Raw genomic sequence first — 22048 nt, forward strand, 5'->3', positions numbered from 1 at the left:
CGGCTGCCCTGGGTATTGGCAGAGGGCAGGGCCTGGGCCACGTTGGAGGGCCGCCATGTGGTGGTATACACGGCCTGTGGGCTACATCTCATGTATGACTGGGGCAGCCAGGTGCGCCTAACTGTGCCTTCCACCTTCCATGGCCAGCTGGTGGGGATCTGTGGGGCCTTTGGTGGCAAAGTTGGCCCCCTTGACCTGCCTCTAGACAAAAGATCCTGGCCCAAAGGCCTGGTCACTAACCCCTGCCCGCTGCCCCAGCCCAATCTTGACTTTAGCATCAGCTGCCCCACGCAACTTGCCCAGATCATCAATGCTTCTGAACTGTGTAGACTTCTACAGGCACCAGATGGTCCCTTTGGCCGCTGCCTGGGCCATATCAGCCCCAAGCCTTTCCTCAGGATATGCCTGCAAGACATATGTCATCCCCTTGGCCAGCATCTTGGTCTCTGTGATGCCCTCACCGCCTTTACTGCAGCCTGTCAGGAAGCTGGCATCCCTGTGAAGCTCTGGAGGGGCCCCAGGCTTTGCCGTGAGTGCTCTGGCTGGGTCTGGAATGTATCTGGGGCAGGTTGCAGGCAGCAGGAAGAGCCCCTCCTGATGGGGATCAGAGACGCCCAGACATAGATGGAATTGGCTAAGTAGAGTGTAGGGGGGGAGGGCATCCAAGGGAAAGAGAACTGTAATTGCAAAGGTGTGAAGGTTGGAAAATATCAATGGGAAGCTAGCCTGACCAGAGCAGGAGGCAACAGGATTGGAGAGGGAAACTTGCATCCTAAGCACGGGCCTTTGCCATCCACCTGCAGCCATGGCTTGTCCACCCCGAAGCCGCTACAGCATCTGCGCACGGACCTGTGATGGGGGCTGTGTCCAGCCTACCAGCCCTGCACACTGTTCTACCCAATGCTATGAGGGCTGCCAGTGTGACCCTGGACTCATTTTTGATGGCACAGACTGTGTGTCTCAGGACCACTGCGGCTGCTTTCACAGTGGACGCTACATCCCTGTAAGAGAGGTCCCTAGGCATGGGCGGGTGGGTGCAGAGTTTCCCATATCTCGTCATAAGATGTTCCCTGGACCACACTGTATCAGTCAGCATTTGCAGTTGTAAATAACAGAAAATGATGCCAAGTATCTTAAATACAACAAGGATGTATCTACCTTTAATTGTTTAAATTTGAGGCCTTCAGGCATGGCTGGATTCAGGGCCTCAAATGATGTCACTAGGACTCAAGTTTCTTTCTGTCTTTCATTCCTGCCTTTTCCTTTTTCTATGTTGGCTTCTATATGAAGTAGGCTCTAGGTCCAAGTACTACAACAGAGGCTCAAAATTGCAGTGACTTAAACTCGATAGCAGCTTATTTCTCTCTCATGAACAGTCCAAGAATAACCAGTTTCGTTCCTTCAAGTCAGGGACACAAACTCCTTCTATCATGTGGTTCTGCCTCCCCTGTAGTATTGCAATCATCTGCTCCCGACCACATCTACATTCATGCAAGTTGGCCAGGAAAAAAGAGGGGACAGGGAGGTCAGGCCTCCTCTCTTTGAGGGCATAACCCAGAAGTAGGACATACCACTTCTGTTCACATCCCATTGGCCAGAACTTCACAGAAGGGCCCCATCTGGCTGCAGAGGAGGCTGGAAGACATCTTGTGCTGGGTGGTCCTGAATGCAGCTATAAATACTAATTCTGGGGAAGAAATGGAGAATGGATATTTGAAGACATGCCTGGCCTCATTCTCCAACCGCACCTGTATGTAGGGCACGGCTGTCTCCTCCTGCTCCAAGCGTATGATGTACATTTAGCCATCTCAGTGGAGAGACAGGCTTCTCTCTCAATAGTTACAGCAGAAGTCCCAGTGCTGACTCCTCTTATCTCAGTGTAGGTCATTTGCCTATCCCTAAGCCAGTCACAGAAGCCAGGAGATGGGGTACTCTGATTTGTCTCTGACTGGCCAGGCCTGGGGCATGTGCCTAGAGCTGAAGCCAGAGAGTAGGTATACCACCTAGGAAACCCCACAGACTGAGAGTGGGGCCAGTTCCCCAAAGAAAGTGGAAGGCTGTTTCCAAAAGACCGTGGATGGACCCTCAGCAGGCAAAGTGCTCCCTTCAAGGTTTTGCAGCTCTTGGGAGTCCATTCAGAAATAAAGAAAGGACCCCCAGGACGGCTGACATAGTTGTCTTAGAGATTAGGGCCATTGGATAGGAAAAAACATGAATGTTTAAACCCCAGACCACCCTGGAAATGAAGAGATGCCCACACCGGGAGGAACAGGGCATAAGAGCTGATACCTCAGCCATTGCTTGTCCACTCCACACCAGCACTGACGCTAGCCCCACATCAGAATTTGCAGAGAGCTCTTAAGGCTTTTCACACACCAATGAAAAGCAGGAGGGTTGTCCGGGATTAAAAGAGACTAAAAGACCACAATAGTCAAATGCAGTATGCAAAGCTTGATTAGATCCTAATTCAAAAAATATCGTTTATAGATATTTGGAGAGACAACTGGAGAAACTCATCAAACTTTTTTATTTTTGCCCATCTCATAGAGAAAAAAAATAGCTCAATGGATTTTTAACTTGTATTTGTCTTATTAGGAGGTTGAGCATTTTTTCAAATGCCTAAGAAACATTTGTATTTCCTTTTCTATTAACTTTCTCAATAGCCTCTGCCCATGTTTTTATGCTGACTCATTGGTCTTTTTTTGATTTCTAGGAACTCTTTATATATGAGGGAATTTAGTCCTTCATGATACATGTTTTACACATACGCTTTGTTGATATTCATAATGGTTTTTTTAATCCAATTTTGAGTCTGTCTGTCTCTGCAGGTTGGGGAGGCACTGGTCCTACCTGGCTGCCAGGAACGCTGTATGTGCTTGCATGGTCAAGGCCTCCAGTGCCAGCCCTTTTCCTGCCCACAGGGCACAGGCTGCATCCTGGATGGGGGTGTGCGGTGCTGTGAGGCTGGGGAGGGTGCTACATGCCGCCTAGAGCCAGGGGGCCTCTTCATCACCTTTGATGGCTTCAGTGGGCTCACACCCATGCCTGTTACGTCCTGTGCCTATGAGCTAGCCACATTGGTGGGTTCCAGGCCTGAGGATCCTGACTGGTTTCATGTCATTGTTGACTTCCTGCCCTGTCCTGGCTGCGCTGCTCACAAACCACGAGTGATCATCGGCTTCAGGGATGGCTGTGCAGCTGTGGGAACCAATCAGGAAATATGGGTAAGGGACTTCCTCAATTCTAGCCAAGACTCTTTCATAACCTGGAACTGATCCCTGGGGCCTTTTGATCCCTCATTGGCCTTCCGTAGCCTTCTAACATAGGACTGTCCCATCACCCTGATCGCACATTGACCTTCATTGGCTAAATGTCCTTGTCCTGATGTCCCATGACCCATTAGACCCCACATAAACTACACCTTGGACTTCTCAGGACCCACTGACTCCACCTTGACTCAGGTCCTGCTGAACTCCTGGGAACTACTGACTGAGTGATCAGAGCTCTAATGGGGAGCCCAGGCAGAGTGATCAGGGCTGGAATGGGGAAACAGTGGAAGCCCAGAGGAGGTACCCTCAGTTTAGGAGACCAGTGAAGACTTTCTGGAGAAGGTGACAGATGAGCTGGGACCTGATCTTGGGCTGGGGAAGAGAGCAGGGAGGAGTGTTGCCGAACAAGGCCAGGGAAAAGGAGGGACCATATTTGGGGAATAGTGGCAAAAATCAACTATTGAGTTTAAAATAGCCCAGTAAATGTCTGTGGACTTAGGGCCAAGGAGGTTGTTAGCGACTTAAGAAATCACAGCAGGGAGGGTGCCTGGGTGGCTCAGTCGGTTAAGCTGCTGCCTTTGGCTCAGGTCATGATCCCGGGGTCCTGGGATCGAGTTCCGTGTCGGGCTCCCTGCTCAGCGTGGAGTCTGCTTCTCCCTCTGCCGCTCACCCAGCTTGTGCTTGCTTGCTGTCTCAAATAAATAAAATATTTTAATAATAAAAAAAGAAATCACAGTAGGGGGATGCCTGGGTAGCTCAGTCAGTTAAGCATCTGCCTTCGGCTCAGGTCATGATCCCAGGGTCCTGGGATCGAGTCCCACATCAGGCTCCCAGGGAGCCTGCTTCTCCCTCAATCTCTGCCTCTCTCTCTGTCTCTTATGAATAAATAAATAAAATCTTAAAAAAAAAAAAAAAGGAATCACCACAGGGGGGCAGCTCCTGGATTGCAGGTTTGAGGACTAGCAGGAATGGACACCTCTCTTGACAAGTTGCAAACTCCCCTTGTCAAACAGACGAGAATAGAGCTAAGCCAGGAAGAGGCAGAGGGCAAGGGTATGTTAGAACTGATTTACAATTAGGATTTTATGATGGGAGACACTCAGGATGTTCACGTGCTGATGGGAAGACGCCAGACAAAGAGAGGTTGGAAATCCAGCAGAGAGAGATGCCAGGGTAGAGGGCACCTGCCTCTCCTAAGGAACATGGAAGCAGGGGAGCAGCAGAATTGGAATCTGGGCAGGCAGACTGGATAGTATTTATAAGAGGAAAACAAGCCTGAAACCCCATGCTGAGAAACAGAATACAGCTGTGCGGTGGAGACTAATTGTAAGAGTGGGTGGACGGTCCAGCAAGAGAACAGTTGGGGTATCTGCCACAAGCCGGCAGATAAGCTAAGCCAGAGCCTTTGGTTAAAGGGTCAAGAGACCCTGACTATGTGTCTCCTAAACTTCTAATGTAACTATGGGCAAGTAAGTGACTCAACCTCTCTATACCTCAGTTTGCTCTACCACAAAAAGTGGTGGTAAGAATAGTACTCACTATCTAGGGTAGCTGTGAGGATTCCTGCAAAGTGTGTGGCATATACTAAGGGCTCAGTAAGTAGAAGCTGTAACTGCTCTTGGGGGCACCTGGCAGGCTCAGTCAGAAGAGCTTGAAACTCTTGATCTTGGGGTCATGAGTTTGAGCCCCATGTTGGGTGTAGAGATTACTTAAAAGTAAATAAACTTAAAAAAACTTTTTTTAAAGCTGTGATTGCTCTTGCAACCGCTTTTATGTTATTAATGGAGAGACAGTACATATAGCAGAATGGTTAAGAACACAGGTCCTGAAATCGGACCCCTTTGGTTCAAAACTGGCTCTGCCACTTACCAGCTATGTGAACCTGGGCAAGCTATGTTACTTCTCTGGGCCTCAGTTCCTTCCTTCTTTCTTTCTTTTCCCTTTCCCTTTCCCCCTTTCCCTTTCCCTCTCCCTCTTTCCCTTTCCCTCTTTCCCTTTCCCTTTCCTCCCCTCCTCTTCCCCCCCTCCCTCCCTTTCTTTCTTTCTGATTTTATTTATTTATTTGAGAGAGAGAGAGCATGAGAGGGGGGAGGGTCTGGGGGAGAAGCAGACTCCCTGCTGAGCAGTGAGCCTTGATCCTGGGACTCCAGGATCATGACCTGAGCCAAAGGCAGTCACTCAACCGAGTCACCCAGGCGCCCTCTGGGCCTGTTTCCTAATCAGTAAAAGGCAAGAGGCAGATAGGCCTACAGTACTGATCTACCTTGTCAGAGTGTTAGTGAGGATTTAATATCACTTAAATACTTTAATATCATTAATGACATAAAACAAGTTAGGTGACAATATATAAAAATATCAATTGCATCATATACTGCAATATACTGTCATACATTATCTTATAAATAACCAAATATTAGAGCACTTGGACTAGTGCCTGGCACAGAGTGTGTGTAAACAGTATTAGATTATGAAGACACAGGTGAGAGAGATGCGACAGGTTCCAAAGGCTTTTTGTTCTCTAAAGCTCCCTTTTAGGAAGGAGTTTATTATGGAAAATTTCAAGTATCACAAGAGAAGAGAGTGGTGTTACGAAACCCTGTTACAGTTACAAATATTTTGCCATTCTTGCTTTCATCTTTTCCTCCCACTCTTTTTGCTTTGTTCGTGCTGGAGGATTTTAAAGCAAATCCCAGACCTTATTCCTCTAGCGAAGACCTGCATATGCGTTTCTGATAGAGACACGCAGCAGGATTCACAGTGGCTTCTGAGCCCACGTTGGGATTCAAACCCTAATCTCCTCCCCGGCCCGCCTCCCCAATCTGCAGGTGAACGGACAACCCGCGCGGCTCCCCGCCCAAGTGTGCAGGGGCGTGGTCGCACGCTGGGCGGAGGGCTCCCGGGTTGTCATCGAGCGGTCCCCCACGCTGCGGGTGCTGGTGGGGCCCGAGGGGGCCGTGGCCTTACGGGCCTCCCCCGCGCTCCGAGGACGCCTCCGAGCAGCCTGCGGAGACTATAATGGAATTGCAGCCGACGACCTGATACTCCCAGGAGGACTCCAGGGTGCCAGCCTAACCGACGTGTTCCAGGCGTGCCGAGCTCGGGGCTTCAGCAACTGGTGAGGACCTTCCCTTCTCCTGCCGCGGTACTTGGCTCACATCGGCAGAGGGCGCGATCAACGCAACTCCCTGCGCCCCAGGCTGCCTTTGGGCACTTGGGAGCTCACACGCCGTCTCTGACGGTCTTCCCGCAGCACGGAGAAGCTTGTCATGCCAGCCGTGACACAACACTTCACCGCCTGACGCCGTCCCTCTGTGTGTCTCCATGGCTGGGACCTCCCGACGCACACCTGCCCTGGGGATGGGAACCCACGGACCTCCCCGAGATTGTTTTAATAAATAACTTCTGACCAAACCTGCTTGTGCCTCTATCTTCTTCCCAATGCCCCTGCGCCCCGGGAGACACAAAGGTCCCAACCTGGGGCGCCTGGGTGGCTCAGTCGTTGAGCGTCTGCCTTCAGCTCAGGTCGCGATCCCAGGGTCCTGGGATCGAGACCCGCATCGGGCTCCCTGCTCAGCGGGAGGCCTGCTTCTCCCTCTCCCACTCCCCCTGCTTGTGTTCCCTCTCTCGCCGTCTCTTTTCTCTGTCAAATAAAAAAAATCTTAAAAAAAACAAAGGTCCCAACCTCTAGTTCCCCCATCTCCCAGGACCCCAAGAGTTAGGTCGGGATCCTGTCCCCTTCAGACCCAAAAATCTGAGTGGGAGCGCCTGGGCCCCCTCCTCCTCCGCGTTCCCAGACCCGCAGTAACCTCTCAAGGACACAGATTCCTTGTGGGGCAGGCCTCCTGTGAATCAGCAGCTCCGCCCCTGAGCCGCAACATTGTGACGTAACTGCATCGACAGCCAATGGGACAACAAAGCAGGAGGCGGAAGTTTTGGAGTGCGCGGGCCGGAAGTGTCCGTTGCCCTGCAGAGCCGCTTCTCCCAAAAGTGCCGCGGCGCCACTGTTCGTGGGGCATTGCCCGCGAGCGCCGGCGGCGCGGCTGCTACCATGAGCCGGCCCAGCCGGCTGCAGAGGCAAGTTTTGAGCTTGTACCGCGAGCTGCTGCGCGCCGGGCGCGGGAAGCCAGGCGCCGAGGCGCGGGTGCGGGCCGAGTTCCGGCAGCACGCCTGCTTGCCACGCTCCGACGTGCTGCGTATCGAGTACCTGTACCGCCGCGGGCGGCGCCAGCTGCAGCTGCTGCGCTCCGGCCACGCCACGGCCATGGGTGCCTTCGTGCGCCCGCGGGGTCCAGCCGAGGAGTCCAGCGGCGCGGGGGCTCCAGGGACCCAGCCTGACAATGGTGCTTGTCCGAGGAACCCCCTCGGCATCATGGAGTCACCAGAGCCCCCTCCCGATGGGCGATGACAGGCCGAGGAGCTCACCCGGTAGCACAGGGAACCGAGGGCCCGCCTGACTGCGTGGGGAAACCGGGGAACCCGCCTGATGGAGGGTGAGATGTCTTGAGAAGACATGTCCTGAGAAGACCAGCTGTCTGGATTGGGGGAATCGGAGAGCCCTCCAAGCGACGTGGAGTCCTAGAGATCCCTATGATGGATGCTGAGAGATGCCCGACCTTGCCCAATCCATGATGACGGGTCTACTCTCCCCATGAGGGTTTGGGGCGGCTTGGTTGCTGGCTGGCTGAACTGTGACCAGCTGAGAGCTATTGACCGGAAAGGTTGGGGAGCCAGGACGCCCGCCGTCGGACAGAAAGAAGAGACACCCTTCTCTTGACCCTGGGCTCCCCTCTCTTGTATTTAACTCTGAGAAGAGCAGACTTTTTGCAGAGAAGTTTGGGAAGATACCCTGATGGATGGTGAGAAGCCCCGAACCCCCCTTTGGAAAACTTTCTTCCCATTAGTTGCGGCATACTAGGACCTGGGAAGAAGGGGCTGGGTTATCTTACCCCATCTGATCAAGTAAAGACCCCTCAAGACCTATACTTGATAATTCTAAGGGGGAACCCTGACTCCTGCGCCCTTCTCCCAGGACTCTTGAACAAAAGGAATAAAATCGGGGATGTGATTACTTCCCTTTTGGTGGTCTTAAAGATTTCACATGTTTGGGGATTTTTGAAAGCACCCTCACACCAAGAAGTGACCCCCTGGGAGGGATAGAGAAGAGCTGTCTCTTCCATGCTGGAGTCCTCTAGACTAGCAGATTGGTTGAAGGCAGCCTAGTTCTTGCTCCTGGGCAGATCCTTGGGACCCACCCTGATTTGACCCCAAAGAAACCCTAGTTGACTCCTTCATAGAAGGTAGTGAGGTAGGAGAGAAAACGGTGGAGCTGAGGCGGCCTGGGTGGTAACCCCAAACATGGCTAAAGAGTCCAGCCTCAGCTACAAGCGAGGATTTTTGTCCGCAAGGCCCAGGCATACCTCCTCCTGTATTCCTGTGTTGATCTTCCCTAGACATTCTCTGGGGTACTGCATTTTGCAGCACTGAGTTCTGTTTGCGCCCACGTCGGTTACATAAGTGGAAAGCAGATGAATTCTTAGCAAATGCTGTTGGGAAGAGGAGGAGAGCCTTAGGAAAGGAACTCAGACTTCTGACCAAAGAGAGGATAGACAGAAGAGAAACATGACTCTGCTCTAATCCCCATGGGGGACACAGGTGCACAAAGAGTTATAAAGTGGAGTTGATATTTGAAGAATTATAAGGAGTTTCCCAGATGGTAGAGTTAGGCTTCTAAGCGGGAGGACCAGTGTGGAGAGATGCAGGATTCCAGCTGGGGCCTGGATTGCCCCAGAGCTCAGGCTGTGTGGCTTGCACACATGGCTTCTATTTCAGTTGTCTCGGCTTGCTCATCTTTCTTCAGCCTCAGTTTTGTTTTGTTTTGTTTTCATCAGGGTGTTTCTGTTTTGTTTTGTTTTTTTTAAGATTTTATTTATTTGACAGAGACAGACACAGCGAGAGAGGGAGCACAAGCAGGGGGAGTAGAAGAGGGAGAAGCAGGCTTCCCGCAGAGCAGGGAGCCCGATGCGGGGCTCGATCCCAGAACCCTGAGATCATGACCTGAGCCGAGGGCAGACGCTTAACGACTGAGCCACCCAGGCGCCCCAGGGTGTTTCTGTTAATCCTGGCCTGACTCCATCTCAATAAAAGCCAAAGTCTTGAAAGTGGCTAATGGCCCAGTAGCACTCACCTCTCCCTCTTGCTCGCTCCTGGCTCCAAGAATTTGAGTGCTAAGAAGCTCCAGGATGGGAGTTTCTGGCAGGGCTGTAGGCAGTGAGCAACTTCCCACTGGGGCTGGGTGACCTGGGTCAGGAGGGGAGACATTCCATCCAGGTATTACAGATGAATAGAGATTGTGTGGTAGAGAGAATGAGGGAGGGGAGTGCCTGATAGGAGGGAGGAGGTTGTAGGTCATTGGTAATTAAGAGCATGGACTCGGGAACTGCAGTGCCTGGTTTCGGATCCTAACTCCAACATTTACTAATTATATGATCATGGGCCTGTGATTTAACCTCTTTGTTCCTCAATATCCTTATCTGTGAAATGGGCATCATAATAGGGTCTCCCTTATATGGCTGTTAGGATACAATGGATTAAATATGTGGTGTGGCACCAAATGGTGCCCCAACTCCATGACCCTCTTGCCTACTTGGGTCCACTTGGAACTGAAGAAGAGGGTTTCCAGGAGACAGCCAGCCTCCTGCCCTGAACAGCTGTCCCAAGGGGCCAAGCCAGTGACCAGGTGCGTGAGGTGATCTAGTGGGGCCTTGGGGACGTCTGGGAAACTCAGAGTACCTGATGAGGAACCACTAGCCACACCAACAAGTTACACCACTCTTTTTTTTAAGATTTTATTTTTAAGTAATCTCTACACCCAACATGGGGCTCAAACTTACAACCCCAAAATCAAGAGTCACATGCTCTACCGGCTGAGCCAGCCAGGTGCTCCATGTTACCACCACTCTTGCTCAGCTCCCTCCCTCAGACAGCATTGGACAATCCTGGATATGAATGATGTGGAGGAATGACTAGGATTTTCTTGACAGCATAAAAGTAGTGTGATTCGATTTTAAAGCAATCCTGATCTGGAGATGTTCCATGAATTGCGCATGAGTAAAAGGATATGATGTCTAGGATTGGCTTCAGAGTAATCTAGGGAGAGGGGAGTGGGTGCCTGGGAGGATTAAACAGGATTGGCTCTGAACTGATAATGACTGGAGCTGGTGATGAGTCCACGAAGACTTGTAATGCTGTCCCTTCTTTTGTACAAGTTCTCAAAGTATCCGAATTGAAGTTGGGAAAACAAAACAAACTCTGTTGGTCCCCAGCCTAACTCAGAAGTCCTCACTGTGGTCCACAAGGCCTCATCTGATCTGGCCCCATCACCTCTCTCACCTCACCTCCTTCTACTTTCTCCCTCTACCACTCATGCTCCAACTACATTGGCCTTCCCCCTTGCCAGGCACACTTCTACCTCCGGGGCCTTTGCACTTTTTCCCTCTACCTGGAACACTCTTCCTCCAGGTCTGCACTGTCCAATATAACAGGGAGCAACCTAAGATTTGACGATTTGAAATGTGATTGAGGGCCACCTGGCTGGCTCAGTTGGAAGATGCGACTCTTGATCTTGGGGTCATGAGTTCAAGCCCCATGTCTGGTGTAGAGATTACTTAAATAAACTTTTAAAAAATATGATTTGGGACTGAGGAATTAAAAACAATTTTATAAATGTTTTTTAAAGAGAGAGAGTGAGCGGGAGAGACGGGGAGAGAGAATCTGAAGCAGACTCTGCGCTGAGCACAGAGCCCAACCTGGGGTCGATCCCACAACCCCAAGATCATGACCTGAGCCAAAACCGAGAGGCGGGTGCTCAACTGACTGAGCCACCCAGGAGCCCCCAAAATTTTATAAATTTTAAGTAATTTAAAAATTTTTTAAAGATTTTATTTATTTATTTGACAGAGACACAGCGAGAGAGGGAACGCAAGCAGGGGGAGTGGGAGAGGGAGAAGCAGGCCTCCCGCTGAGCAGGGAGCCCGACGTGGGGCTCTATCCCAGGACCCTGGGATCACGACCGAAGGCAGACGCTTAACGACTGAGCCACCCAGGCGCCCCAGTAATTTAAATTTTAAAACAAGCAGCGTAAAATGTTTTTTTCCATTAAACACAACTTTGATGTTTTGGTAGGATTACATTTCATTTTATCTGTTGAAAAGTGTCCGAATTGAGATGTGCTCTAAAGTATAAAATACACACCAGGGGTGCCTGGGTGGCTCAGTCGGTTAAGCGTCCAACTCATGGTTTCAGCTCAGGTCATGATCTCAGGGTCGTGAGATTGAGGCTGTGTCGGGCTCCATGCTGAGCATGGAGTCCACTTGAGATTCTCTCTCCCTCTCCCCCTGCCCCTCCCGCTCATACTCTCTTTCAAATAAATAAATCTTTAAAAAAATAAAATAAAATACACACAAGATTTCAAAGACTTGGTAAGAAAAAAGAATTGTAAAATATCACATTTTTAGATTGATTACATATTGAAGTGATAATATTTTGGGTATACAGGGTTAAATAGAGTAAAAATTATTAAAATTAATTTTACCTGTTTCTACTGTTTACTAGAAAAGTTATTTTTTTTATTTTATTTATTTTATTTTTTATTTTTTTAAAGATTTTATTTATTTATATGAGAGAGAGAATGAGATAGAGAGCATGAGAGGGGGAAGGGTCAGAGAGAGAGGCAGACTCCCTGCTGAGCAGGGAGCCCGACGCGGGACTCGATCCCGGGACTCCAGGATCATGACCTGAGCCGAAGGCAGTCGCTTAACCAACTGAGCCACCCAGGCGCCCAAAGTTATTTTTTTTAAAGCTTTATTTATTTGAGCGAGCGAGCACAAGCAGGAGGGGAAGGGCAAAGGGAGAGGGAGCGGGAGACGCTGGGAGCCCTATGCGGGGCTCAATCCCAGGACCCTGAGATCATGACCTGAGCCAAAGGCAGATGCTTAACTGACTGACCCACCCAGGTGCCCCATGGAGATGGGCCCTCCACGCAAATGCCAGATCTGGGGGCTGGGGGCCCTGGGGTGGGGGAGGGTGGTATGTAGAGGCCACTTTTAGGCAACAGCCTTGAGCGATGGAAAGTTGAGCAAGGCAACAGGGCCCACAGCCGCCACCAAGCTGAATGCAAAAAGGCTCATTAAGTGACCCACCTGGAAATAATCATAGGCCCTCACTGACCAATGGGCTACCTCAAGCAGGCACAATTACCAAAAAGGGGAAAATTCCATACATTCCCATACTTTCTCACTCCACCCTGTAACTATAGCCCCTCACCACCGCCTCTTAGCAGAGTCTCTCCTTTGCTGTCCTGCTCACTGCTCCATTGTGGTGTATTCAGTAAACTTCTATCTCCTTTAAAAAGTAATAATAAAATTATATTTGTGCCTCACATTATATCTGTCTGGGACAGCACTGCTCTAGGAGTCCTGTGGCTTCTTTCCTCACTACAATTTACCCTAATCACATAATTACAACATAATGACATAATTGTCTCCCTGAGGCCTTCCTCAACTGCCCTAATTAAATTATCCCCTTTCCCTTTGCCTACTTTAGTTTTCTCCTTAACACTTAATCACCATCTGACCTGTTACATATTTTATCTAGTCCTTTTATTGACTGATGATTGCCTCCATTAGAATGTTGGCCCCACAGGGACAAGGATTTTCACCTGTCTTGTTCACTGTCGTAGTCCTGCTCTTTGACCAGGAACTGACTGACTCAAAGCAGACACTCAGTTTTGAGTGAATGAATAAATGAATGGCACAGACTTGTTCCATTACCCAATCAGTTGGGTCAGTATTACCAAGACTCTGCCCACACTGTGTGTGGTGACTCTAGGGAGACATGGCTCTTCCTTGACTGGGGACAGAGACTTGGTGTGGAAACAAGACAGACCCTGGTTTGCGTTCTGGTTTTTCCCTGAACCTGGAGTCTCTTGGAATCTGCTGCTCCCTGCCTCCCTCCCTCGGTGTCCATTCCACCTTATGGTGACAGCCCCCCAGTTTTCTTTGTAGACCCGCTCCCCCCCCCATTTTCAGTACACATGGTTTAGGAGGGCTGACTGCAGCTGCCAGGGGAGCAGGTGACACTGGCCAGGGGAGCCAGCTTTGGGACTCTGGTTGGAGCTGTAAGGGAAGAGTGAAGTCCTATTGGCTGCTAAATTGGTGGGATGTGTGCTTGGAGGCTTTGAGGGGCACTCTGGCTACCACTAGGGAAGTCAAACCAGTGGAAAGAACTGAGAGATGGAAATACCATGTGTGCCCCTGGACCCAACAGTACTTGCGGCCTGAACTTTTTTTCAGTTACCCACAAATTAGTTCCCATTTCTGCTTACATCAGTGGGGATTGGGTTCAGCCACTTGCTCCCTGTGTGGTCTTGAGCTAGAGGCTTCCTCTCTTCCCCCAAGAGCCTCAGTTTCATGTTCTGTTAAGTGGGGACACACCATTGGGTGGTTGTGAGCATTAAAGAAGGGACGTGTGTTTAGTGCACATCCAGGAGCCTGGCACAGGGCTCCTGCCTCTGTTCTTGAGTCTGGTCCTGTTCCTCTTGTCCTGACTGCATAAACTCCGAGGAGAGGATGAGCTCAGACACCTGAGGCTGAGGACTGGACTCCGGGACCAAGCCCTCGCAATTCAGCTTGGTGTCGTCAAGACCCCGGGAAAGTGGGATTTCATAGTCCTACACCAGGGATGGCCCAGTCTGGGAGACCGCCATGTAGAATTTTTTAAGATTTTATTTATCCATTTGACAGAGGGAGAGAGAGAGAGAAGCCGGGGGAGCAGCAGGTAGAGGGAGAGGGAGAAGCAGGCTCCCCGTGGAGCAGGAAGCACAATGCGGGGCTGGATCCCAGGACCCTGAGACCATGACCCGAGCCGAAGGCAGATCCTCAACCAGCTGAGCCACCCAGGCGCCCCCGCCCCCATGTAGAATATTTGAACAGAGCACCTGTATGGATGCCGGACAGGGGCTGTAGCAGGAGTCGGCAGCTGGCCCACGTCACCTGCATGCTTCCCGCACACACTTCGAGCTTCCTGGGGCAAGCACCTGTGCCTCTCTGCCTGCGGAGCCTAGACAGGCAGGAGAGGCGGGATGTGCTGGGGAGTTGGCATCTCCAGGAACAGTCCCTAACCAATGAGACACAGAAGCTGGTACATAAATGCCACAACTTCTTCACCCTTTGGGTGGAACCACTTTGAGTGTGTTCCATTGACTCTCCCAGAGGTCCCTAGTGGGATGGAGCCCCAGATGCCCAGCAACCAGCTCATTAACTGCCTTCCCTGGCTCACTTCCCCCACGCCCCTAATCAGTCTGCTTAGGGGGTCACCTCCCCAATAAACTACTTGTGCTTGAATCTTTGTTTCAGGGGCTGGGGGACCCCGATCCAAGATGGGGTGATTTCGTTCTGTGTTGTACACTCAAAGCAAAGGGATCTGTGGAGCGGGCTGTCCAGACATCAGAGCTGTATCCCAAATTCTGAACTCAGACACCCAATATCTTCGCACATTCTGCTATGGTCTGAATGTGCCCCCTCAAAATTCATATGCTGAAATCCTAACCCCCAATGTGATAATATTAGGAGATGACGCCTTTAGGGAGGGATTAGGTCATGATGGTGGAGCCCTCATGGAAGGGATTTAGAGACCGTATGAAAGCTCCCTGCCCCTTCTGTCATGTAAGGAGACAGCGAGAAGGTGACCATCTGTGAAGCAGGAAGCAGCCCTCATCGGATACCCAATCTGCTGGCACCTTGATCTTGGACTTCCCAGCCTCCAGAACTGTGAGAAACAAACTTCTATTGTTTATAAGCCACCCAGTCTGTGACTTTATTACAGTAGACCACACGGACTAAGACACATCATTTGACAGTGACCGTTTATTACATATGTCTGGGCTACATACTCAGATTGGGGGGGGACCATTGACATAGCTGAGCACCAGGTAAGGTGTCCTGGTCAGTCGGGCAGGACAGCAGCAGGAGCTCCCTGAAGGTGGCAGGAGCAACATGGCACCCACCAGGAGAAGGAAGAGGAGGAGGAGGAGGAAGGTCAGGGAGTGCCCGGATGCAGGAGGAGGGGCTCTGTGAAGGGAAATGCAGTGTTAAGTGCATGGTGCGCTGCCACCATGATCATGCCCTGCTCCCCCCCCACCCCACCCCAGACCCATCTCCCAGGCATCTCACCCGGGGTCTACCTCCAACATCAAGTCCTGGAGATTGGGAGATGCTTGCTTCTTGTCCTAAGGGGAGACAGCAGCCAGCAGCAGAATGGATGGAAGTAACACTTAGTCTGGACTCTTCCTTACTACTACAGACCTACAGGGCTGAGTTTATTTTTCCTCCTTTCCTGGCGCCCCCTGAACCCTCAGGACCCAACCCACATGGGCTTGGAATATCTCCAAGTGGGGTGGATATCTGTGCCTGCCCTCCATCCAATCTTCCTTTTCCTGATAACGGTGGCTCGATGTGTGCAGGGGGTGGAGGGCATCCTGCCTCCCCACCCTCAGGCCTTCGGGCTCTCCCCACTTCCATGACTGGGCATGTGAGCCCGATCTGGCCAATGAGAGCACTCCATCAGCTTGGCCACCGTGATTGGTTCAGGGTGTAGGTCATGACCCAAGCTGGCCAAGTGGGAGTCAGCCCTGGGACTTTGCTGCCAGTAGGTCAGTGGCGCTCTGCTTCTCCTTGGGTGGGTGAACCAGTGGGATGTGAGTGTTTAGCTGCTGGGGCCGCCATTTGCTGAGAAGGAAACCACCTTGGAGAAGAAGAGCCCGAGAGAGGGAAGGACTGAGCCCTGATAGCACCTGAGATCTTTTCAGCAGCACCCGGACTTTTCACTTACATGAAAAAATAGCATCCCTTTCTTTTGTGTAATTCAATTTGGGCTAGGTTTCTGTCACTTGCCATCAAGATACCCGAGTGATAGCCCTGGCTGAGGACCTGCTCACCTGAGACTTCTGGAGCAGGGAACATCTTTGGTGACCTGCCAAGTGTTTCCGGTGGTTGAAGCCCGACATGAGCATGTCCTGTGGGGAAAGAGAGGTGTGGGGTCCTTGGAGAACTAGGGACAGACACAAAGTTGGGCAAGGGCCAAGACAGGCTTGTCACAGAGATGAGATTCTGGGGGAAGAAAAAGATCTCAGGGAGAGAGAAAGAGAGGGGGCAGAGCCGAAGAAACCAAGAGAAAAGAGACATTACTTATTCATTCATTCAACAAATATTTAATGAGTGTCTATTACATGCCAGGCATTGTTCTAGAACCTATACACAGGCAAAGTCCTAGTGTCCACAGAGCTTATATTCTAGCAGAGAGAGACTACACATAAATAAATGTACAATGACAAGATGTGGTAAGTACTGTTAGGAAATAAAGAGGTTAAGGAGTGATCATGTTTGGAAGTCAGGGCAGGCCTCTCTGAAGAGGTGACATTTGGGAGGGGCACCTGGCTGGCTTGGTTGGTAGAGCATGTGACTCTTGATCTCAGGGTTGTAAGTTCAAGACCCACGTTGGGCATAAAACTCATTTAAAAAATTTTTTTGTGACATTTGGGGAGAGACTGGAATGAAGTGAGATGAAGGGGCATGAGTCTGGGGGCTTTGAGATAGGAGTGACTTTGGAATGAAGAACAAGGAGGCTAACGTGGCTGCAGAGGGGAGAGTGAGGGAGAGCGGGGACAATGGGGAAGTGCAGATAGAGACCACGAGAGGGAAAAGAGAAGACACAGAGACCAAGAGAGGCAGGGGGGTAGGGAGGGAGGGAGGACAACATTGAGACAGCAAGAGAGAAAGAGACACTGAGAGAGATTGAGGGAGAGACAGAGCCACCAAGAAGTACCCTAATAAGAGACACACAGAGGTGTCCCAAGGGTGCCTGTGGGGGAGGGGGTATCCCCCACCTGCTCTCACCTCAAGACCTTGTCCCCTGCCCTGGGGGCCTCTGTGGCCACACAGCTCACAGGGAGCTCCTGGTGTCCAGGCTGTCTTTTGCCCCAAGGGCCTGAGGCCTCCAACATCCCCTGCCGGGTCCCATTCCAACTCTGCGGGAGTGGGGTAGCTACTGGGTGCCCAGGGCCCCCAGACCCCACCAGGTCCTGGCCCGTCCAAGTCCCCCTCGACTTCCAAGTCCTGATCCAGTGGGCTGGCCTCCTCAAATACCTGGTCAGAGGACAGAGTCATGGGGGATGTGGAATTGGTACCTGGGGCGGGGCCTGCCAGGGTGGGCCATACCAGGCTAGAGCTGACCAGCTGGGCCTCCAGCCACCACAGTCGCCGAAAGATGCTGCCTCGGTGGGCTCTGAGGGCCCTCAGGACCTGCTCCAGCGATGCCTGGGCCCGAGGCCCACTCCGCTGTGCCAGCCCCTCACTGAACGCCAGCAGGGCATCTACACGCTCAGCTGCCCCACGCAGGTCTGCCTGGAGGGCCTGGGGATACAAGGTCAGACACCACCCGCCACCCCCCCACCCGTACCCCCACACACCAGGAGCACCAGAGGTCTGGGACCTGGAGTTACATCCCTTCTTGTCTTTCCTACCCAGACACCTGGCACGTGGAATAAACCCATTTCCCAGCCCAGGAAGCTGGCACCCACTCCTGAGGCCCTGCTCACCCTCCCACATCTTGGCCTCCCGCTGCCCACCTGCAGCTGGCCCATCCTGCTCTGGGCTGATGCCCAGGGCCCCAGGCCTTGCTCTTGGTCCTGCAGCCGGAGGCCCAGCCCCAACAGGCATAGGGCTAGGCTGTCCTGCTCGGCCTCCAATACCTCCTGGCCGGAGCTGAGGTGCTGGGGAATACAGGGGACTGAGTTAGGGCCGGTGGGCCACCGCTCTGCTGCTCCTCCTGTCGCAGCGTCCATCTCTGGGTCTGCACCAGGGTGGCTGCCACCTGGAGTCCTTCCCGGGGGAACCAGGCCTGAAGACCTCTAGTTCAAAGCCTCCAGGTTTTCAAGGCTCCTAGAAACATGGACATATGGGGCCTGGGGGCCTGGACAGGGAGGGGTGATGGAGCTGGATATCCCCACAAGGAATGGGACTGTACCAGAGTCAGTGATGAAATAATTCTCTCCCAGTTGGTAAAATAATGAAAATCTTCTATTGTGATTGGTAAGTCATTTTCTAGAGCATCCCCCGCCCCCCCCCCCACAGATACCCAACGCTTTTCCAGAATCATCATCTCATCCCCAGAATCTGGGGGAGAGGAAGTGGGGGCTGCCACAAGGGGCCTGGATCACCTCAGCTTACCTCACACGGTTTGCCCCCAGCTGGGTCCTCACTGGAAGAGGGTGTTGGCAATCTGAGGGGACCAGCAGCAGGCTCAGTGCCCCTCAACCCACCCTGGAAGTGTTGGGGAGGGTCCAAGGCGTCTTGCCCCAGTTTCTGGGCCTGGTCCGGTCTGGGAGGTATGAAGCATTGACAGGCCTCTGGGTGCCTAGATGCCCATTATCCACCCTACCTCACCCCTGTCCGCAGCTCCCTCTGCCACGTCCCTAGGTGATCATAGCCACAGTACCTCTCACCCTCAAAATGCGCCCGCTACTGCCCCCACCCTTTTGGGACCCAAGTTTCAAAAGCCCCAGCCCCTACCTGATTCTCTCCTCTCCAGATGCAGGGCAGATGGTACATCCAACAATGTCCAGTTCCCTAGGGGCTCCAGGGGGGTGGTTGAGGGGCTCTGAGGGGAGTCTAGGGCCCAGAGGTGGGGGCAGGGCCATAGCTGGGAGCCTGGGGATAGAGTCAGTGAGGATCCCCAGTGAGAGCCCTTTCCCTGGCTCCTGGGCAGCCAGAGGCCCAGGAGCAGGCTCAGCTCTACCTTCTAACAAGCAGAACCTGGACACAGGTAACCTGATGCCCAGCTCAGGTGACAGCAGTACCATTTAACTCCTTCCTCCCGAGCAGGCCAGTTAGCTGAACCTAGGCTCACCCCATTCATCCCACCTAAGGGGTTTCCAGATAGAACCCTGACCCAAGAGTCCTGGATTCTAACCCCACTCAGGGCCCATACATCTGACCCCAGGGCCCACACCATCCAAGGTCCCAGACACTGCCCCTCAGGAACCCACGCATCTGCCCCCCACCAATCCGAAACCAGAGATTTTTATTGGTTTATTTGAAATGCAACCTCTTCCTGTAGTTTCCACCAAGTTACAGGGAAACTAGATAACCCGCGGCGGGGGAAGGGGTGTCTCCCGCCTCGGCCCCAGGGTTCCAAGGTCACAGGGTCGCAGCTGCCAGGAGGGAAGAGGCGCAGAGCCGGGGAATGCGAGCGGGCCGGGCGCCTGGCTTCACTTGCCGAGCAGGAGGCCGGTGCGCAGCACGCGGGGCACGCGGCGGATGGTCAGCGAGACGCGCGTGCCCCGCACCAGGCTGGCTCCGGGCCGCGCCGACGGGCAGGCGGCGGCATTGGGCGGCAGGGAGGTGGCGTCCAGCGCGTCCACGCGGGCAGCCGCGATGCCGTGGAGGAGGCGCGTGTAGGCGGTGCCTCGGAGCACCAGCAGGCTGCGCGGTTCCAGCAGCAGCGAGGTAGCTGGCCGGGGCGGGGACCGGGGCTGCGGGGCGGGCTGAAGGTCAGCGGGTCCCCAGAAGTCAGGGGCTTAGAGTGATCAGGGAACTTTAAAGGTGAGGGAGGGGGCGGTGAGTAGGTCAGCGAGTTCCCAGGGGCCAAGGCTGAGGGGCAAGCGTGCTCCCTGGGAGAAGCTCTGGAGTGGAAATCCTACGGGACTCGGTTAGTGGGCGCAGGTGGGGGGCAAGGGCCAGCAGTCCCTTGGCTGCAGCTTGGACCCAGGGCTCGGTAGTCCTAGGAAACCGGATGGAACTGGACTGAGGGCTTGGCTGAAGCGAAGAAGGGGCCACAGTGAGGTGTGGAGGAGCCGGTGTGGTCTGGGCCTGTCTACAAACATCAGGATGTTTGAGGACACCCACAGTAGAAGGGGGTGTCAGCCTATCCAGGAGCATGTAGGGCGAAAAAGGAGCAGCTGGGATCAGGGTGTCCAGGGGAGTTTCTGTGAACCCTGAGGTATCGAAGTGCATTCCTCAGAGAAAGGTCAGGGAAGCTGCTATCACTCGCAGCCCTCACAGAAGGGAGTCGGTGTATCTGGGGGGTCCGTGAGCAGCGAGTCATGGGTTGAGGCCCCAAGGAGAATGTGAGGTTGTCCTACAAGGCAGATCTACACTACTGGAGTGGCAGAGAGGTCTGTGTTGGGGTGCCCTGTGCAGTGGGCAAAGAGAGGATGTCTAAGAGGACGTCAGGGACACCCGCGAGTAAATGGTATTGGGGTATCTGAGGATACCAGTGTCTGTTGGAGTACTGGGGAGTCCTGCATAGGGAATATGGACCTTGGGCTACTGGAGCACTCTGAACATGTGGGGCCAGGGGATCCGTAGGGCATTGGGGCACCGATTTAGCAGGTGAGGGCACTGGGGTGTCTACAGATATCATTTCTAGGGCACCCTGCAAATGGATGGGGCTGGAGTCCGGGAGGAGGTGGGTGCATTCCATGAGGGGACGGGGGACAGGTGTCTGGAAGAGTATCGGGGTACCCTGGGGCCTCTTGGAGGAGGTGGGATGTTGGGATGCCCACGAGTGGCTGGGACAGTGTCTCGGGGCCCACCTGCTCTGCGGGGTCATCATCCTTTGGCTGCCGCGGCTCGTAGAGGTCCAGCATGGTGTGGGAGCCCAGGCTGATGGTGCTGACGGTCGGGTAGTAGAGTGGCCCGTCCTCGTGGGGCTAGGGAGTGGGCACCAGGGCTGGACAGGGCAGGAGTCCACCCCCCCCACCCTCTGGGGCTCAAGGAGGGTGCCCCTGCTTGGGATGGGGGGGTGAATGCCTGGTTGGAGTATGTGGCTGCTTAATGAGTAGAGGTGGGTCAACAAAATGCCCTGCCCCATGGTGGGTCAGAGGTCTGAGGGTCGGGGCGAAGGTGTGTGCTTACCATGATGCCCTCCCCAGGCAGATACTGGTTCACAAGGACGTGGTTGGCTGGGAGACCCCCAAAAAGGCTGAGGTCAGATACTTTGTCCACGTAGCGCTGGAGCCACAGAGGAAGCCGCTCAGGAACCATCCCCCGGGGATGGGGGAGCCCACCTGGGAGAGGGCAATGGGGTCCTGAGGACGCCCAACCGAGGAGCCCTGGCACCTGCAGCCCCCATTAGGGATATCCCAGTGGCTGGGAGCACTCTGACCCTGGGGACCCTCTGACTCTGGAGACCACCATCCGACGCTTCCAAGGCGTCCTGACTTCTTCAAACCCCTGGACACTTTGAGATACCCCCCAACTCATCAGGAAATCCCTCATCTCTCAGAACCTCTGCTCACCCCTCAGAATCCTCCTGGCCCTTGGAACCCCTTGAACCCTCAAGGACCCACCCAGTGTCACCAACCTGAGCCACCTGCCCCAGCCTACATCCCCAAATTGCCCATGCCCCCAGGCAGGGACACTTACCCCAGTTCTGTAACTTCCTCCCAGAGAGCTGGGTCCACTTTGGCTTTGGGGCATTGAAGACCTAGGAGGTGGGGAGGGGTCAGTCCTTTTTCAGGACCACTCTGATTCTCCCACCCAGGTCAACATAAGGCCCTCTACCTGGGATGGGAATGGGTCATCTCAAAGTCTGGGATTATTCTCTCAGTGTTCCCAGGATTTTGTTGTTTGCCCTCGCCCCTGTGTCTACCAGGATCAAGGAAAGGAACCAGAGCTACACAATCGTGGTCTGAATCTACTCAGAGCTCTGGGCTGGACTGGACT

At 53.2% G+C, this 22048-nt stretch overlaps 3 protein-coding genes and 1 long non-coding RNA gene across 16 annotated transcripts in view; 2 read left to right on the forward strand and 2 right to left on the reverse strand.

Moving 5' to 3' along the window:
* The first annotated feature begins 5359 nt into the window (after positions 1–5359).
* LOC145717576 (uncharacterized) lies at positions 5360–6680 on the forward strand. Its single transcript, XR_014140904.1, has 2 exons — positions 5360–6384; positions 6520–6680. It is a non-coding gene; the product is annotated as an uncharacterized LOC145717576 (long non-coding RNA).
* A 521-nt stretch (positions 6681–7201) lies between these two features.
* Positions 7202–8337, forward strand: SDHAF1 (succinate dehydrogenase complex assembly factor 1). Its single transcript, XM_006742856.3, has one exon. The coding sequence runs from the start codon at positions 7318–7320 to the stop codon at positions 7672–7674; it is 357 nt and encodes a 118-aa protein (XP_006742919.1). The 5' UTR covers positions 7202–7317; the 3' UTR covers positions 7675–8337.
* A 6835-nt stretch (positions 8338–15172) lies between these two features.
* SYNE4 (spectrin repeat containing nuclear envelope family member 4) lies at positions 15173–19304 on the reverse strand. Of its 4 annotated transcripts, none has more exons than XM_081806794.1 (7): positions 18893–19304; positions 18551–18701; positions 17950–18093; positions 17227–17734; positions 16261–16373; positions 15497–15552; positions 15173–15394 (listed from the first exon to the last, which is right to left on the reverse strand). In XM_081806794.1, the coding sequence occupies exons 1-7, from the start codon at positions 19180–19182 to the stop codon at positions 15217–15219; spliced, it is 1440 nt and encodes a 479-aa protein (XP_081662920.1). In that variant the 5' UTR covers positions 19183–19304; the 3' UTR covers positions 15173–15216. The 4 variants fall into 4 exon arrangements, 2 of the variants coding, with proteins under 2 accessions (XP_081662920.1, XP_081662919.1); XM_081806793.1 differs by having other exon boundaries at positions 16261–16338; positions 17219–17734; XR_014140906.1 differs by having other exon boundaries at positions 15302–15394; positions 15497–16338; positions 17219–17734.
* Positions 19305–19396: 92 nt separating this feature from the next.
* The window catches only part of ALKBH6 (alkB homolog 6, nucleotide demethylase), a 5405-nt gene continuing 2753 nt past the window's right edge, over positions 19397–22048 (reverse strand). For 8 of the 10 annotated variants that reach the window (XM_081806798.1, XM_081806797.1, XM_081806803.1 and 5 more), the window contains 4 exons: positions 21749–21809; positions 21239–21390; positions 20917–21033; positions 19397–19854 (listed from right to left, as the gene is read on the reverse strand). In XM_081806798.1, the coding sequence (XP_081662924.1) occupies positions 19591–19854; positions 20917–21033; positions 21239–21390; positions 21749–21809 (594 nt within the window). In that variant the 3' untranslated portion in view covers positions 19397–19590. Of the gene's footprint in view, positions 19855–20916; positions 21034–21238; positions 21391–21748; positions 21810–22048 lie in introns of those variants that run through there. The other 2 variants (XM_081806799.1, XM_081806804.1) reach the window with 2 other exon arrangements.

This window comes from Leptonychotes weddellii, chromosome 16 (assembly GCF_054177405.1).
Source record: "Leptonychotes weddellii isolate Sample4059 chromosome 16, ASM5417740v2, whole genome shotgun sequence".
NCBI classification, from domain to species: Eukaryota; Metazoa; Chordata; class Mammalia; order Carnivora; family Phocidae; genus Leptonychotes; species Leptonychotes weddellii.

Coding starts and splice junctions, on each gene's coding strand:
- SDHAF1 (XM_006742856.3), top strand. CDS start 7,318: ATGAGCCGGCCCAGCCGGCTGCAGAGGCAAGTTTTGAGCTTGTACCGC.
- SYNE4 (XM_081806794.1), bottom strand. CDS start 19,182: ATGGTACTGCTGTCACCTGAGCTGGGCATCAGGTTACCTGTGTCCAGG. Junction 17,735..17,949: donor GCAGGATGGGCCAGCTGCAG/GTGGGCAGCGGG, acceptor TTGTATCCCCAG/GCCCTCCAGGCAGACCTGCG. Junction 15,553..16,260: donor CCCTGCTCCAGAAGTCTCAG/GTGAGCAGGTCC, acceptor GTCTCCCCTTAG/GACAAGAAGCAAGCATCTCC.